This window comes from Gastrolobium bilobum, unplaced genomic scaffold, assembly GCF_033153095.1.
Source record: "Gastrolobium bilobum isolate Gb01-03AN ecotype WA unplaced genomic scaffold, APGP_CSIRO_Gbil_v1 utg2867, whole genome shotgun sequence".
Lineage (NCBI taxonomy): Eukaryota > Viridiplantae > Streptophyta > Magnoliopsida > Fabales > Fabaceae > Gastrolobium > Gastrolobium bilobum.
In genome coordinates, this window is record NW_026896050.1 from 62103 (window position 1) to 81666 (window position 19564).

Genomic DNA, 19564 nt, shown 5'->3' on the forward strand with positions numbered 1-19564 from the left:
TGATTTGTGCAATTTGTGTGTGTCGATTTCCAACATCTATGACATTAACAAAATCAACATTAACGACATTTTTGTTCATGGTCACGTTATTTGATGAACCATTTCTATTATATGTGCAATGCATTAAATGACAGAAAAAGAAAGAAATGAATGGTACCTGATAAAATCAAAGAATATATATATTCTTGTTATAACAATTTACTTATCTTGCATATGTGGATTCGTCTATAAATTACATGTCAAGCGCAGGTATAAGCAATATGGGTATTTGTTTGTGTATAAATATTTATAAGATGATTGTTTAACTGAATCACAATCTGATTTGGATACCTAGATCCAATAAAGATGGTGAATTTCATTTCAACACTTAAGTAAGGTATTGGCGGTAGAAGTAACTGCATACGAGCAGCCTCTTATATATAGAATACGATGGTTATTGGGATAAGACGTGTGCTGGATATCTTGTTATTAGATACACTGATGGGTGTGGGCCTTGAATGAGCATTCAATGTCTTCCTGGGCTTCGATTAATATTTACAGCCCCTTTATCAGATAATGGGAGTGCTTATGAGGGTGAAATATATATATATATATATATATATATATATATATATATATATATATTTTCACTGCAGAAAACATAAATCCTTTCACGTAAATACTTTTCCCATTTGACTTTTGCTAATGGTTGAACTGAATCGTGAAAGGCAGGTTCACCGTGGTTGGGGACGAGGAGTCGTCGCCCTTGAGATCGAGAATGAACAATCGCTTCTAACAGACCTTAAGTTAGAGAATGAAGAGATGTGACATGGAATGAGAAACTGGAATCGAAACTTGCACAATCTCAATTTGTCCTTTCAGACCAAAGATGAGATGAAGTTGGGGGATGTACGTATCTGATGACTGTTGGTTTGCTTTTTTAAAAAGTATAGAATTCAAAAAGAATTCAAGTATCGTTTCGCAGGGAACGGGAAATTTAATTTCTTTCGTTTATCTTTTTTAAGTTTTCTTGAAGATGAATGTAATTGCTTAAAGAATCTATTTTCTAAAATGTATACTATATCAAGAATAGTAAGAACACGTTTAATTGAGTTTAGAATCAAGATTAAAACTCTAGAATTCTGATTTCAATGACTTTTCCTTAAAAGTTGCATGTCTGCGTTTTAACTGTTGATGCAAAGAATGAATAAGGGTTGGCTTGATGCCAAGAAGAAGCTGGTGGAGGAATAACGGCAGCTAAATCATCTACTGCACATTAGTACGTATTAGGCAAATGCGATTTTTCTTTCCTAGGCTCAGGAGCGTAGTCAGAGGATCAAAAGGGGGTTAGGGTCAGTCCAATTGCATTAATAGCATCTTCTTCTTATAAAAGCTTCTTCCACTTCCTTATAGCATCTATCTTGATGGAATCTGACTTTTATAGAACTTAACTAAACTTTCCTAAATTCAGTTCTAAAATGATTCAACTTAATCCCTTAATCTTGAATCAGTTCATTGATGACTTATAATCAAATTATTTCCCAGATTATTCCTAATCATGGAATCTTGAATTAATGAAATCATAAACTCAAATTTCCCAATTCAAGTTTATGCAAGAATTGTTAAGCCCATTCCCATGGAACTTAAACCAAAATAATTTCATTAATCAAACATCAAGAAAATGCACAGCAGTTGGAATCGATTAATGAGTACTTATCATCTTCAACAGAATTCTAGAAAATGAAATTAGCAATGCATGTTGAAGATTAAAGCAAGAATGAAAATTAACATAAACAGTACGAGTTGAAGGTACAGACCAATATGGTTCTTCAATTTCAAATTGCTACGACTAAGAAAAACTACAGGACGATGTTACAGATCCAAAAAGCATGCATGCATAATTCCTTTCCTCTTGAATCCCTTCAAGAATGAAGTCCTTCGTGCATGTATCTCGAAGAATCTTTCAAAGGAAATTTAAAATGTAAAATGATTACAACGAAAAACTGAATTCAATGAAATTCTGAGTTCTCTTCCATTACAAAGCTAAGACTCTGATTTTTAAAACTAAAGCTTCAAGTAACTGTTGTCCCTTACATCAAACAAGCATCTAATGATCCTCACATTGCCATCTGATCTTCTTTATTCTTTTTTTATCTGCCATGTGTCCTTTTTTGCAGTAAAATATGAAAAATAATTAGTGAAAAGTTAAATTCCCTTTTTCTACTTGTTTTTACCAACTTGGGCTTACTTCTTTAAGTTTGGCCCAATTTCACCTGCACTTTGACAAAATGAGCCAATAAAATATAGGAGAAGTACTACTAATGTAAGTAGAAATTAAGACTAACAAAATACCCCAAACTTAGGTTATTGCTTGTCCACAAGCAATCAAGTAGTTCTCAAGCAATTGTCAGCTATTTTCCTTTCCACCATTTCAGTTTAATCAGTCAATCGAAATAGTGTTTAGACATTTAATTTTCCATTTATCATTATACATCACAACCTTTAATTTTAATTAGCCTTATTGCCAATTAATATCTATATCAGGTTGGTGATTCAATTCAAACTAACCTATCAATTAAACAAACAGAAAGCAATGTTATTGTAACATCCCACATAATTAGGAACGCATGTAAACTGTCATTAGTAATGTTAGTACATCTTTTGACTTCGAATTCTATGCGAATATACTTAGGGTGGAATTAAATTGGAGTAGGAAAAGTATTATTGTAACATCTCACTGTAACATCCCGCGAAATTAAGAAGGCATCTAAATTACAATTAGGAGTATGGACACATGATTTAAATTCGAATTTCATAGGAATTTAGAATGGAATTGAATTAAATTAGGAAAAGTACTTTGATTGCGATTATGGGTGAATATATATATATATATATATATATATATAGATAGAGAGAGAGAGGAATGCAAAACCATAGTTAAAAAGGATTGGATTGATTTAATTAGAACATGTAAAGCACCTTAGTAATATTTAGTAGTTATATAAAATAATAAGGAGGAGGTAAAAGCATCAATCTGATTGCTTGTCATATCTTAGTCAAGGACAATCAGAATGCTTGCAATCTATTAAATTAACAAAAGGAACCAGAATGCATGAAATCCTAGTGGTCAGAACCTAACACGCCCATTCCTTCTCATCATTTCTCTCCTTTTGAGCAGAATTGCACCTTGTCTCACTCATGTAATGAGAAGTCAAAACACAAGTCGAATTGTTAGTACTTTTCTAATTCAAAAACCCCTTCAGCTGATGCATTGCCACCTGGCCCCCTTTCTCCTTTGCATGGTTGACACTTATGCCCTCAATTGGGAAACTTGGTCCTCACAACCTATCTGTTCGGCTAGGCTGTTTCTGAGAAAAGGTTTCATCCCTTAATATTTTAAAATAAACCACTTCCATGCATAAAGACACCTAACTCACCCTCTTTTGCGCATGCCCCCTAGCACTCCCACTTATTGCATGTGTGCCACTTGGTGTTCTCTTCCTCTGCATGTTCGACACTTTTGACTCAAGGAAGACACTTGGAAGCTTTCTTCCATGCATCGGCCAAGGCACTTGTTAAACCACAACTCATCACCTAAAGCTAGTTAATTGATCCTTATCTCCCTCACGGTCCAGCAGCCGAAATGCACCAAGGATAGGAGCTAAAATTTCCATGCTTTCCCTCATTCCCACACACGTCGTGTACACTTAGGGAGAAAGTAAATCCCTGAATCATATTCTCTTGCTCTTTCCCCTATCTGGCCGTGGAGCAACAAACAAGGAGGTTTGGAACATAAGCCTCCATCCACACCTCTCTTTTATGTTCGACCCTAGACATCACCTAGGAGGATCCACTATAAGTTCATAAACTTCCATTTCTTCTTGTTCAGCTGAAGTCAATCATCAATAAGGAGGTGAGATGTTTCCGTATCCCCTTGTTATTTATCTCATGAACCAGTTTGATGAGGATTCTTCTCTGCATGCAGCTGGGAATCGAATTCATTGAGACTAAATAAACTCCCTTGCATGTGGCTGAGTTCGTGGAATTGGGAGAGTAAAAGAGTGAGAATCTTGACATCCACGTTGGGAACCTTACCCTTGTCTTAGTTGTAAACCGTAGCTTACTTGAAAGGAGGTAACTAAATTTAAACTAAGACTCCTCACACTTTTTGTTCGGTTTTAGTGTGCAGCTTAGGAGAATGGATATTTTTTAGTCTCCTTACTTCTAATTTTGTTGCATTGGAACCTTGGTGTAGACTAGTTCAAAGGACCGATTGGAGTATGGAAATAGCTCCCTTTGGGCCTCAATTAAACTGTTTTGTGGATTAGTAACTTTGTATGTGTTTAAGTTAAAATTTAAGCATGCTTATTAGTCCATTTTAGCGCACCTTAGGCCTTGTAAAAATGATTGTGTGATGAGATAAATTCGGAACACCTAGCTCTGCCTAAACCGAACCTTCATGTATAAAGAAGCTTGAATTTTTCGTTGTAACATCTTGGTGTATTAACTTAAGTCAGAACTGTAATATGTCTTAGGAACTATGAAAACTGAATCTGAATGCTAAGGAAACCTTGGACTGTATGACGGTTAGCAAGTGGATAGATTGGTGGGAAGTCAGAAAAATTAATTGGTTTCTAAGTCTTGGAAGCCGAAGACATACTAGTGTAGTGGGCATGTAGTTTACTTGTAAATTATGGGAATCAGAGTTTGAGATTCTGTCTTGGTTTTTCTTGGTTAGGTGCACATAAACCTTGAATGTGGACTGAGTTGCTTCTGTTTGATTTATATTTGGGCACACAAGGTAAGTGTTTGGTGGTATTACCTAATGTGACTATTAGCTAATGTATAGAATTGTGAATTGTTGCTCAAATGTGACTTGGATTAATGTGCTGTTATATGCTATATGTATGCTGCCTATGAATGTGACAAGATGGAAAATCATGAATGAGAAGTAATGGTTATATGGCAGCTTGGTACGGAAAGTACATGAAAGATATGCTATTATGATGATGATCTAGTCATGCATATACACCTCATAATTCATTTGTTTCTTGTTTGTGTGTGAAGCATATCATGGCATACATGCACGAATTTCATGTTGTTCATGGATTAGAATATTTATATAAATATGCATACGATTGAGCACGCATCATATAGGCATCGCTCCGGTACCAGGTATGAGACACTTGGCTTCCGTCCGCATAGGCCACAGTTGGAATTCACCTTTAAGGGAGCCATCATGGAATATCCACTGTGTATGTTAGTACGTGCACGACGGTGCTATGAACGTACAAGGAAATGGCCTTATATACGCACTAACAAGGAAATGGCGTTATATACGCACTATTATGACTATTATGAATATACATGACCATGGCGTTATATGCGCAATAAGATGATGATTAACCGCTGAACGGAATTTTAAATGTTGATGCGACTGTTTTGGAATTCTGTGCCTAGTTTAATATTGTTGCATTATTGGTTTTGCTATCACACTACTGGGATTTTTCTCACCCCTTCGGAGGCTCAATTTTCATAAATTGCAGGAGTACGTAAAGGCATTTGAGGATGTACTTGTATTGAAGATGTCTTGTTTATTTGCTGCTGTCGTTTTGAGAATTTTGATGTTGACATGCTATTTCTGTTAATTGTTGGTTGATCGCTATAATAGGCTGTGAGTATGTTTTAATTGCTGTATTTGGGTTTTTGGAGTCTGTTTGTAACTTGTAAAAGTCTAGTATTATTTAGCAAAATAATTCATGTATGTTTTCAAGTTTGAATTTTTAAACTACTTTCTCAAGTACCTTGCGAGTTTGGAATCTGGGGCTATAGACCTCCGAATGACACATATTTTATATGCACGCGAAGCCCCTGATGTCTAGTTTCATATTATACGAAATTCTGAAAATCTGATTTATTATGATTTTTTCAATTCAGGTCATTTTGAAACACTTTCACTGATTTATCTTTCATCTTACGAGTCCTGTTTCGAGAGGCTAAACACCTCTGAATGAAACAATTTTTATATGCATCTAACGCCCTGGATGTCTAGTTTCCGTGTGTCAAAGAAAGTTTTTTTAAGAAGTTGAACTCGAATTGATATGATCTTTTTAAGACAACAAGGTTTTCTGGAAAACTGTAATTTCAGCCAGCTATGTATTTTCACGAGTATTACTCTGATTTTTTTTTTACAACCAGACTTTAATACCTAATGATGTATTGTGCTTCCAAAGTGCGCTTTAATTAATTTAAATTATTTCTGTCACGACTCTAATTCGCTTAGCAGATAACTCCCTTGGACGCGTACAGAGGAGGGTGTCACAGTTATAGTTCATAACAAATAATTACACACATAACTCATATCAGACCAATGCTTAATCAAGTAAATCATCACTAGTCTTTTTCCCTCTATAGTGTTCTCTCACTTTATTTAAAAGGTTAGTTTCTCATCATCAGCTCTGCATTTTTGTATCCTAACCTAAATTTTACCTAGACATTTAATGTCTAATTTTCCATTTCCATCAAAAGGTCTTTTAGGCTTGTAATGGAGCTGGATTTGGTCTTTTGTTTTTCCAGGTCACTTGGCTAACTATGGATGTCCTCTAGTGTTTAATTGATCCTTAATAGACTTATAAGACTTATTTTGGTGAATGACAAGAAGAGACTGCTTTTTTTTTCTTCTTGACATATCTTACTTCCTTTCATCAAATGCAACCTTATTTTCTTTCTTTATCACCCTCTTTTTTGTCCCATTTTTTTTATTCTATTCTCTTTTTTTATACACTTGCATTTTCTGACTTTCATTTTCTTCTTCCTTTTCTTACACCCCCTATCCTTTTTTATTTTATCACTAGGGGTTCTTTCTACCTTTCCTTTTTTTATACACCTATTTTTTTTTAGCTGGCTTCTTCCTGCCATTATTTATTGTTTAAGTCCTTTTAGCCTTGGGAAAATTAATTAAATACTAAGGCTTCCAAAACATGGTAGGAAATGGGATTTGGCTTGCTACTTTACAGGTTATATATCAGAAAGGAAAGGCAATTGCTCAGATAAGGGTTGCAAAGGATTAAATTGAAATACAAGGTAGGCTATTTGGTCATAGGCTTTTCAATCGCAAACAAGTGCCTTTATCATGTGGAAATGTACTAACCAGTTGTTTAGGACTTATTTAGGTCAAGAACTCCAATGTAGAGTGACCACTCAACAATAGAATTCAAGTGTTTAGGTTCAAATCCTTACTAAGGTATAAATCCAGTAATTTAAGCATTGACTAAGATAAGCTATGTGGCAACCTTTTTATGGAAGGTAACACTGTTGATGTGTGCTTAATTAACAAATCAGAATGAAATTGAATACTAATATGACAAGACATCAAATGCAAATAAACTTGAGTTCATATTAATGGCTGCTATGCATATATAAATAAGAAAAATAAAGTTGCTAAAGTTCAAAATTTTGCAAAATTTTATTTTTTTTCTCAAACTCAGCATGTGTACCTACCCCAAACTTAAAATTTAGATGTGTCCTCACAGCAAATAACAGTATACACCAACACACAATCAATACATGTCAGTGATACTGAATTTAAAGCATGTGAGAAAGTTTCTACAAAGCAAATAGTATCTAACAACTATATAAAAGAGTGGGAAGATAGAACCTGTAAGACCATGAATATGGTCTTCTTAAGAATATGAGGCTTATTTTTCAACTGATTAGCCCTCCATATCAACATGTGTGGTGCAAGGAAAACAATGAAAATAGCATTATATCTCCATGGTAACCAAAATACAGGAAACTTCATATTATCAATCCACAACTAAAGAAAGAGTTCATTATTTTTGAAACCACAGATTAGTTACTAGGATTCAGTTTATAAGCCGAAATAGCAGACCACAAAATATACAATAGTCAACACACATCTACCCAACAAAAATAATGAGATAATGCATCATCAGATGATAACAACACTTAGATAAATGAGTCCATAAATTGTACACTTCACTGCATACGTTCGACACCACAAGTAGATAGCCAACACTCAGTACGCAAATACTAGCAAAATAAGACATAATGCAATATCAGAATTTGACACTCACAATATGCCCATGTTGTACCCAAGAAATTCAATTAAAAAAATGAAGGTGAGCATAAATGTGCTGTCATAAGTGAAGAAAATAGGGTTCATTATTATCATATAAATATTGTACACCATGTGTTAATGTGCTACAGCAGTTAAATATGGTGGTGATGAAATAGGTAAAACTAGAGCTTACCCGATGTGAAGAGATATGAACTCAATTTAAAAAAAAAAAATCAAACCTGAAGTGACCAAATCCAAAACCCAATCGACCAAACTTGCAGCAAAAATATGGAGAATCGTTCGATTGAAAAGATGGAACAAGGTTTTTTTTTAGAGTAAGATTAGGTTGCAAAATAATAGTGGAAGGGATGAGCTGGTCACAATGGTTGCAAGTTAGAAGAGTGGTTGGGTTAAGTGAACTCAAGCGAGTAGAGAAAAGGGGGAAAATAAAGATATGGTAGAATAAGCTGATGGTGCTTGTGTCAGTGGTGTGTTGTCACTTCATAGCCATTGAAAATTACATTCAAGCTACTAGATTGTATCTGAGGTGCATTTAATGGCCACTAACATTGTGTGCAACAGCTTTGCATTGGTGCAGACAACATTCTAGACAACATATTTTTTTTTGTTTTTCCAATCAGATTACTCTAATGTGGGCAAGAAAGATTGGGAAAAAGAGAATAAAATAGAGATAAGAGCATGACTGTTGTCAGATTTGAAAAGAAGTTTGGCATATTGATGTGTGGGTTGGATTAGTACTAGGCCAACAATTAGATAGGCCATTCTGAGTGGAGACAATTTACAAGCCCAAATTTTTATTTTATTTATTTATTTATTACAAAATAAAATAGCATTCCCTCTTCTCTCTCTCTTTTTACTTAGGCTGACAACTATATTAATTGGCCTAATATTTATCCTTGCAGAATAAAATACTCCAAGGGCTCATTCAAACGTGCATCTGACCAGTGCAACCCAACTAGAACACTTAAGCCTAGAGACATGCTCAAAAATGAGTATACAAATATGAGTTAATAGTTTTTTTTTTTACTCACTTGCCTCACTTAAAATTAGCTCCCTCTTTGTTTAGTACAACAAACTTAAGAAATTAACCACATCCCTCGTTCACAATCAGCACTCCTAAGGTACATTTAGACTTGTCAACCAAAAAACTCTTACACCACTCAGTCACCAATATCTTCATCAGCTTAGAGTTCCTATTTACTGAGATTTTTTTTCACACAACAATTACACTTGGTCAATCAACAAAAGCAATCCCACGAACTGTCTACAAAAATTACCATTCACTAGTAAGAAATTAAACTAATTAGAAAATGAAACTACATAATACAAAACAAGTACTAAACTAGACTAATCTTTCTAAACACTAAACACTTAATCACTACTAATTAAATAATCAACTAGACTTTTTAGTGTTTCATTCAACATCCAATAAATAAATGAAAGTTTTCTCTTTATCCACATGCCTACTCCAGTAATGCCTTAACCATCTAACCTTGCATGGAAATAATTTTATTCTTATCTTCACATTTAGAACAATTTGCCCAGTATCTAACCAATTGATTATTTTCAGTTGAATCATTTCTTTCAAGAGTAGACTAAGTCTTTCCTGTTGATATAAGAAGCTGAAGATCAAATTCTTCCCATGTAATCCTAATGAGTCAAATTGCATGACTCCCAAACACTTGGCTGGTTAGTTTAAAGCTGCCTTTATCTAAGCTATCATTTTCACTGCTTAAAAGCACATGGTTAACAACCAAATGATCAAACATAGATATAAGGGGACAACCATCAATGTCTTCGTCTATAGAATTCATGGCATTCAAGACCTTAAAAGCCATATTTTTCTCATTGACCCTCATACTCAATTCACTTGTTTTAAAATCAATAATAGCATCCTCTTTAACAAAGAATGGCCTATCCAAAATAATAGGCACATCCTTGGCAGCTTCAAAATCAAGTATTATGAAATGTGGTGGAAAAATAAACCTATAAATTTTCACTAATATGTTTTCTATTTTTCCATCAGGGTGTTCAAGTGACCTATTAACTAATTGAGGAGTTATTGTGGTAAGAGAGGCTGCCACTCCAAGTTGTTTAACAATAGAAGTGTGTACAAATTAATATTAGAGCCAAGATCACACAAGGCTCCTCCAATATTCCTATCTCTTACTGCACAATGAATTGTAAAAGAACCTGAATTTTTCAGCTTGGGTGGAAAATTGTTGGAAAGGTAGTGCTTCTCTTGCTGTTTTTGAAGTCTTTAAGAAAAAGGAGCTCTCTTGCCCTTAATACAGGTTGAGGAACTTAATTATTCTGCATATCGGTGGGTAATGCCTTTGGTTTTGGCACTTGCTTTTCTAGTTCAGTAGTAATCTCTCCTTCCTTGTCTTTCTCTTGAGGTGAAGTTTTACTAAGTGAAGGTTGAGCTGAAGGGGTGCCTTCTACTTGCTTCTCTTCCTTCTCTATTAATTTCCTCAACTGAAGGTCTTTGCATACTTCTTTTTCATCCCTCATTGGCAATTCAGTATCACTAGGGAGCTCCCCCAAAGGTCTGCTACTAATTGCTGTAGCAAGCTGACCTATTTGTGTCTCAATGCTTTTCAACATGGCACTATGACTTTGGAGAAGAGTTTCCTGGTTCTGAAGCATTTGCCCATGATTTTGGATGGCTTGATCATTCCTTATGGTATAATCTTTCATCCATTGTTCAAAAGTTGGATAAGCTTCAATAGTGCTTAGTTCTTGTTGTTCAGCAAAAGGTTGCTGAATTAAACAAGGTGAAAAATGCTTATTTGGTTCAAATGATTGCTGCCATCCTTGATAAGGCTACTGATGTTGGTAATTTTGGCCTTGGCCTTGAGCAAAATTACCTCCATGGTTCTTCCATATTTGTTGATCAAATTGGTTTTGATTGTTGTAAATTCGGTTGAAGCCTCCCATATAAAGGACAGAATTTGGGTTGTTGAGGCATTCTTCTAAAGCATGAAGTCCATAGCACAAGGAGCATGTAAGTGTTGTAGCAGGTACTGGAGCAGGTGCTGGTTTCCTTTCTTCCACCACCACCTTGGCAAGATTTTCTATAGATTCATTTAAGGCAACAAGTTCAGCTGCAGATAAAGTTGTTTTATCGACTTTATAGATAAAACTTGCATCATAAAATCCATCCCCTCATGCCATTGTGGTTTCCTTTTGGAGTGTTCAACAACCACACTTCTTCTTTTGAAACTTGTCACTACCCTAAGTGTTGTAGCAGGTGCTGGTTTCCTTTCTTCTACCACCACCTTGGCAATATTTTCTATAGTTTCAATTAAGGCAGCAAGTTCAGCTGCAAATAAAGTTGTTTTATCGATTTCATGGATAAAACTTGCATCATAAAATCCATCCCCTCATGCCATTGTGGTTCCCTTATGGAGTGTTCAACAACCACACTTCTTCTTTCGAAACTTGCCACTACCCTAAGTGCTGTAGCAGCTGTTGGTTTCCTTTCTTCCACCACCACCTTGGCAAGATTTTCTATAGTTTCATTTAAGGAAGCAAGTTCAGTTGCAAATAAAGTTGTTTTATCGACTTCATGGATAAAACTTGCATCATAAAATCCATCCCCTCTTGCCATTGTGGTTCCCTTTTGGAGTGTTCAACAACCACACTTCTTCTTTCGAAACTTGCCACTACCCTAAGTGCTGTAGCAGCTGTTGGTTTCCTTTCTTCCACCACCACCTTGGCAAGATTTTCTATAGTTTCATTTAAGGCAGCAAGTTCAGTTGCAAATAAAGTTGTTTTATCGACTTCATGGATAAAACTTGCATCATAAAATCCATCCCCTATGCCTTTGTAGTTCCCTTTTGGAGTGTTCAACAACCACACTTCTTCTTTCGAAACTTGTCACTACTCTTTTTTTTTTAGAATTTATTTCTGCAAACTCTACAACAAACGTCAGAGTTTAACAGAAATTAAAAATGAAGAATAAAAAACTCAAATTCAAGAACCTAAAGACAGAATATCAAAAAGAAACGAAATCAAACACTGTTCCCCGGAAACGGCGCCATTTTGTTGGTTTGATTTTTAAAAAAATATAGGATTCAAAAAGAATTCAAGTATCGTTCACAAGGAACGGGAAATTTAATTTCTTTCGTTAATTCTTTTTTTAGTTTTCTTGAAGATGAATGTAATTGCTTAAAGAATGTATTTTCTAAAATGTATATTATATCAAGAATAGTAAGAACACGTTTAATTGAGTTTAGAATCAAGATTAAAACTCTAGAATTCTGATTTCAAGGACTTTTCCTTAAAAGTTGCATTTCTGCGTATTAACTGCTATAGCATCTATCTTGATGGAATCTGACTTTTGTAGAACTTAACTAAACTTTTCGAAATTCAGTTCTAAAATGATTCAACTTAATCCCTTAATCTTGAATCAGTTCATTGATGACTTATAATCAAATTCTTTCCCATATTATTCCTAATCTTGGAATCTTGAATTAATGAAATCATAAACTCAAATTTCCCAATTCAAGTTTATGCAAGAATTGTTAAGCCCATTCCCATGGAACTTAAACCAAAACAATTTCACTAATCAAACATCAAGAAAATGCACAACAGTTGGAATCGATTAATGGGTACTTGTCATCTTCATCAGAATTCTAGAAAATGAAATTAGCAAATGCATGTTGAAGATTAAAGCAAGAATGAAAATTAACATAACAGTAACAAGTTCTTCATTCACAAAGATAAGAAACTGTACGAGTTGAAGGTACAGACCAATATGGTTCTTCAATTTCAAATTGCTACTACTAAGAAAAACTAAAGCACGATGTTACAGATCCAAAAAGCATGCATGCAGAATTCCTTTCCTCTTGGATCCCTTCAAGAATGAAGTCCTTCGTGCATGTATCTCCAAGAATTTTTCAAAGAAAATTTAAAATGCAAAACTGATTACAACGAAAAACCGAGTTCAACAAAATTCTGAGTTCTCTTCCTTTACAAAACAAAGACTCTGATTTTTAAAACTAAAGCTTCAAGTAGTTGTTGTCCTTTACATCAAACAAGCATCTAATGATCCTCACATTGCCATCTGATCTTCTTTATTCTTTTTTTATCTGTCATGTGTCCTTTTTTGCAGTAAAATATGAAAAATAATTAGTGAAAAGTTAAATTCCCTTTTTCTACATGTTTTGACCAACTTGGGCTTACTTCTTCAAGTTTGGCCCAATTTCACCTGCACTTTGACAAAATGAGCCAATAAAATATAGGAGAATTACTACTAAGTAGAAATTAAGACTAACAATTACAAGGATGAAGATGACAACCCCTTTGGAATTCTGAGCTAACTAGGAGTGAAATCAAGAGACTCGACATAGAGTTCAGTCTTATCTTCCAAATATCAGGATGAAGATCAGGTTCCTAACATATTTCAATTCATGATTATAGTCTCGTATAAGATGAATTGATGAAGAATAATTCATGATCAGGTTCCTAACACCCAATGATTTTGACACAGGCTTGGCCTATCGTCACAATTAATCCAATGTATGATAACTCCGATAGATAATATGATCGTGATAATAATCCAGTCTATAATGACTATGTTTAATGCCTAATTGGTTTGAAACTAGCTATCGTTGCTTTTTAGCAAAGATTTCTTTTTCTTTTAGGAGTGTTCAATGCTGATCGGATTATGTTTGCTAATTTTAAACTTTCTTCTCTCTAGACATTTTAGAGTTAATTATCACCACATAAAAAATTGTTTAGAACTTCCATTGTGGATTGTTTAATTTTAAATATTGATTAATTTTTATTGAGAATCGGGAATTTCTCTTTTTCTCATCCTTATTTGTCTTTTTTGTCTCTTTTATATATGTTTCAGCACGATGCAGTCTCTACTCTTAACTCTTCCCTTTTTTCCAGGCTCTGTTCTCCGTAATAACTCTCGAAAGTACATTTTTAGACTTTCAGTTGTTGATTGCTCTCTTTGAAATGCTTGCAAGAAGGCATGATCTTCGTCCATCTTTCATTTGTTTCTACGGCTGAGATTAGCTCCACAAAAAAAACTACTACTTTAGTCCTTGTATAAGCTGTATTCAGCCCCTCATGTCCGCCACCGCGGAACATAAGGCTCTGCACTGCCAAATAGATAAAAAAAAATAATGCCCTAATTAGTAAAAATTTAGTATTTGTTTTTTTAAAGAATATTAAATAAAAGAAATACATAGGAAATCATTGGAGTGAAAAAGTGAGAGTTTTTTTTTAATTTTATTTTTAAATAAAATAAACTAATTTTAACCAAAATGACAATCTTTTAAAAAGACAAATATTTTTTTAATTAATAATTATAAATTTTACTTAATAATAAGCGCTTGATTCGGAAAATCACCATTGAAGAATATACTTAATTGCACATATCCTTTTTGTCTTTTTGTGCTTTTTGATCTCTCTCCATTCAACACACCCTCCGTGCATTCTACGTGAAAAAGCAAGTGATCAGACCAAATACATAATGGATTGGCCAATGTGTACTGGGGTAAATCACACATGGTTGTTGGAGAAGGCCTTTGGAATGATCAGCTTCCTAGGCTTGAGGTTGTAGTTGTTGATATGAAGACTATGGTTCTCCTTCGGCGCGGTGATTCAGGCTGGGGTACCTGCGATGACACTCCGACGCTCAAGGCAGTATCAGTGGCAGGTGTTTGTGTATTCATACTGAATTAGATTATCATACCTGGGCATGTACCATGTGTTTATATAGTAATTTTGATGCCGCATTGGGAAGGCGGTATAGCCTCTGATTGGCCGTTTAAGGGCTACAGGTTCAGCTTGTTCCTTAATAGCCTTATCTCTTAATGCTAGGCTACTTTGATAGTGTAGTGGCGAGCTGGTGTTGTCCTCTGTCTATTTGCTTAAGGGTGCGATGGTCCTTTATTAGTTTCTGTGTTGGCTTCCTTATCTCTGAAGGTATGTTAAAGGGCGATTTCACGCACAATGATGTCATTGCGCCAAGTTAATGCGCGATGTGAGACATCGCGCCTTATACTGGGCCTTTGATGAACGGCTTTTTGACCCTTATGACCCTTAATTAATAATTAATTACCAAATTTCCCTTCATTCAAAACTATTTCGAAAATTTACCCTCCCCAACAAACATAACACCAATCTGCCCCTGTTTGACCGTTGACCACGAAGCCTACCCGGGTACACCATTACCTACCCAGGTAAATTTTGAAAATTTTTTATCTACCCGAGTATGTAGGAGTGTACCCGGGTAGAGTTTTTGAATCTGGGAAAATAGTTGAATTATTTACCCGGGTATGGATCAGTGTACCCGGGTAAATCGCGTCCAGAAACCCCAATATGTATGGGTTTCGGCCATTGTTGCGAGGTATAGGGTTTTTGAAACCCCAAATCTCTCTCTCTTACCCTCTCTAATCCGAAACATCACACATATTTCATCTCATCATTTCAGAAAGCTGAATCTTGGTGGGACATTGAGATTACATCTCCACACTCCCATTTTGTGCTCAAAAATCCGAACCAACCTCCAAACCCAGAACCTAGATCTAATTTTTGTGTGAAAGATGAGTTCAAGTCCAAACATGGTTCCTATAGTTATTTACTACAATGGGAGGCATTTTGAAGGTCCGAACGGTGTCCGATTTGAAGGAAAAACAAAAACGATGAAAATCAAAGTGGGCACTACATGCAATGAACTGAAGGAGAGAATTCTTCAAAAAATGGGGTCAGAAGGCATACATTCCATCCACCGCATGATAGCCAGGTTAGAGACTGTAGTGGATATGGATACAATATACTACATTGGAAACAATATAAATGATGATGAAGATGTGGAGTTCGTAACAGATGCGTTTGTTGAATGGAAAGTATTAAAATATATTGAGATATATGTTGAAGTTGATGTTGGACAATCTTCATCTTTACCGGTGCATACAACCACTACTGCACACTGTACCGGTCAAGAAGATACAGTTGTACGATCTTCATCATTTGTGCGGCTATAATGAGTATGTATTCTACTGTGTATTTAATGATTCAGATTAATTGAGAATATGGTAAAGTTATTTTTTTTTCCAGATATGTTAAAGGAAGATCCATCCACAAGACCAGCTCTGATACAGGAGAGGATACAGGGAACATATGGATACAACATAACGTACAGGAAGGCCTGGAAGGCAAAAATGAAGGTCATCGTTAAGTTGTTTGGTGACTGGGAGAAATCGTACGCATTCTTGCCAAATTGGCTGAAGTATATGACGGAGGTGAATGTGGGTTCTGTGTTCAAGCTTGATACAAATCAATGTTTTGATGAACGTCGGGTTTATACAGACAAGGCCGTATTTCAAAGGGTTTTTTGGACATTTCACCAATGCATTGAAGCATTCAAACACTGCAAGCCTATAATTCAAATTGACGGCACTCATCTGTATGGGAAGTACAGACGTACTCTATTGATTGCAACATCTCAGGATGGAGATGGATTTCTGCTCCCTATTGCCTTTGCTGTTGTTCCTCCAGGTGAGTAAATAATTTTGCTTTGGGGTATGTGAAAGCATGTGACCCTTCTTTGCCACTTCATACTGTAAATAATTTCTGAATGGATCCCTATTGACTTTGTTGTTGTTCCTCCAGGTGAGAGGTTGGATGATTGGTCCTGGTTTCTTAGCCTTTTACGTTTTCATGTCACACATAGGCATGGTATTTGTCTAATATCCGATCGTCATCGCAGCATCATAAGGGCGGTGAAAGATCACGGAGGGTGGCAGCCTCCATATGCTTATCATGTATTTTGTCTACGTCACATCGGAAGCAACTTCAATACCCGTTTTAGGAATGTGGAATTGAAGAAAACGTTGATGAAATTAGGTAATGTACGGTATAATTACTCACATTTTCAACCATTTGAAGAAAACGTTGATGAAATTCACTAACCAATGCATATGTCATGGTTTTTTGCAGGGTACACATGTTCAAAGATAAATTTCGACATTAGGTACAAGGAATTTATCGAGAACAATCCTGAAGTTGCTTCATGGTTGGATGCGATTCCGAAAGAGCAATGGTGCAGGTCGTATGATGAGACAGGACGTAGGTTTGGTCATATGACAACTAACCTATCTGAGTGTGTGAATAAGGTGCTTCGTGGAGCACGAAATATGCCTATAACTGCATTGGTCAAGATGACATTCAGTAGACTCGTTGAGTATTTCGTCAAGAGACGTGAAGGGATTGAAAAAGATATCTCACAAGGTTGGATAATTTCAAAGAAGGTTGAGGCAGCTTTGCAAAAAAATGATGAATTGGTCGGCACTTATCGTGTGAGGATATATGATAGTGAGCTGTTATTGTTTGAAGTTGAGGATGCCTACAATCAATCTACACACGAGGTCGGTGACATCATGAGAGTGGACTTAGTCAATCGTACATGTCAGTGTGGTAGGTTTACAGCAAGGAGGTATCCCTGCAGTCATGTATTAGCAGTTTGCAAGGTAGCCAAGCTAAACCATTATGATTATGTGGATCATGTTTTCAAAATTCCAACCATTGCTAAAGTATATGCTGCACACTGGTTTCCTATTGGCAATGAATTGTTGATTCCATCCGTTGTTGGGCCTACTGTAATTCCGGATGCTCAGTTGGTACGTGCAAAAGGAAGACCAAAGTCTTCAAGGATTCAGAATGAGATGGATTGGGTTGAGTCTCAACCCTCTAGCAGTCAGAGCAGATGTAAGCATTGCAAGCAAGTTGGACATAATATTCGTACATGTCCATTGAGACTAAGACAAGCATGATTACGTATTGTTTTTGTGTAGTACTTTGTTTTGTAATGACAATCACTTTACGTATTGTTTGGTTTCCTTGTACCCTAAACTGTATTCTTGTGTTGTTGAAATGTATTGTTGAAATGTATCCGTTAAGTTTAGCGAGTCACTCGTTCCGTATTGTGCAATCCGAATGTCTACCATACCCATTTACCCCTTCCCCGAGTCAGTTAAGGTTATTGTATTACACATCAATTACCAAGATGCAAAAAAATGGATTGAACAGCACCTGCTGCTGCATCTGCAACTGGTCTACCCGGGTAACTCGTAATGATATACCCGAGTACATCCTACCCGGGTAGACCAGTTCGTGGTCCCCGGGTAGACCAGTTGCAGATGCTGTTGCAGATGCTGTTTTGGCCATTTTTTTGCATTTTGGTAATTGTTGTGTAATACCTACATACAGTATGACTTGGGGGTGGATTGATTTCGTAGAAATAGGATGCAGTAATCAAGATGTGCGCCAATGAAAGTTGAACATGAATATTAAAGTACTTTGGGTTGAATTGATTTCCAAATTAATTATGACAATATTAATGCAAGGTCCCATACTAATGCATAGAACCAACAAGTCTGAACGTGCGCAAAACGAAAATTTCATTCATTCAAATTTTGAACATCCAGTACAAAAACATCCATGCAATGTAGGTAAAGTTCCTAAATGTACCAAAATGACTACATTACATCAAACTAAATCAATGATATGAAACCCTATGGACACACTAATCCGATGGCGTGTCCTCCCCATTCTCTTCATCCGATTGTGTGTCATCCCCATTGTCATCATCCTCCTCCTCCTCCTCCTGAGTATGGGCACCCTCGCCAATTAAACCCTCCAAGCGTGAAACCCTTGTGTCCAACCGTGCAACCCTTGTGTCCATCTGGTTTCGCCACTTGCTCGTGCTCTGTCTATATCCTCTAAAGTCAGTAGTCAGATCATATATGGATGCCATGACATGATCAAGTGTCCATCCACCCTCAGGAGGAGCTGGTGGTCGCCGACTGCGGGTGGGACGTGTCGGTCTGACATCAACCTCAGCAACGCCATCATCATCGTCATCATCATCAAGGCCTACATCATAAACCATGAAAAACACATCTTATAAATACCACATTAAAAATTAAACAACACAAAATTGCATAAACTCATAAAGACCAACACATCACCTGCAGGTGCATCCTCCATCTCAGCATCGTGGTGGAATGGGATCTCAGGTGGTTCTGGTGCCTTCTTCCACGTCCAGATACCCGCTCTGTTCGGTAGGATCCCACACTGCTTCAGGAGCCTCTCACCAAATATAGCATTCCAGCCTCTGGCGGTCTTCAAGGTCTCTGTTGCCATAGGCACTCCAAATCTATGCAGAATCTTCTGCACCAGAAATGCAAAAGGCAATTCAGCCTTCTTTGACTTGGCTGCCTTCCACATCAGTATGCATACGTAATGCCTCCAGTTCACCTGCTGACTGTGAAGGAGGGCCCACAGGATGACAAAGTCCCCTTCCAGCACCTTTGAGTGATTATGCGGGCGCTGGAAAATAATATGTGTCACCACATAATGAAAAATGCGAGCAGAAACTGACAAGTTGCTAACAGGATAATGAGCAAAATGACCGGGCTCAGCGTCTGCCCTCCTAGTCTCTGTAACAATGGTCTCCCG

The 19564-nt window shown here is 36.3% G+C and overlaps 1 protein-coding gene across 1 annotated transcript; it reads right to left on the minus strand.

Annotated features, from left to right (window-relative positions):
- Positions 1-18588: 18588 nt before the first annotated feature.
- On the minus strand, positions 18589-19186 carry LOC133297452 (uncharacterized). Its single transcript, XM_061496599.1, has 2 exons — positions 19075-19186; positions 18589-18979 (listed from the first exon to the last, which is right to left on the minus strand). The coding sequence occupies exons 1-2, from the start codon at positions 19091-19093 to the stop codon at positions 18630-18632; spliced, it is 369 nt and encodes a 122-aa protein (XP_061352583.1). The 5' UTR covers positions 19094-19186; the 3' UTR covers positions 18589-18629.
- Positions 19187-19564: the final 378 nt, after the last annotated feature.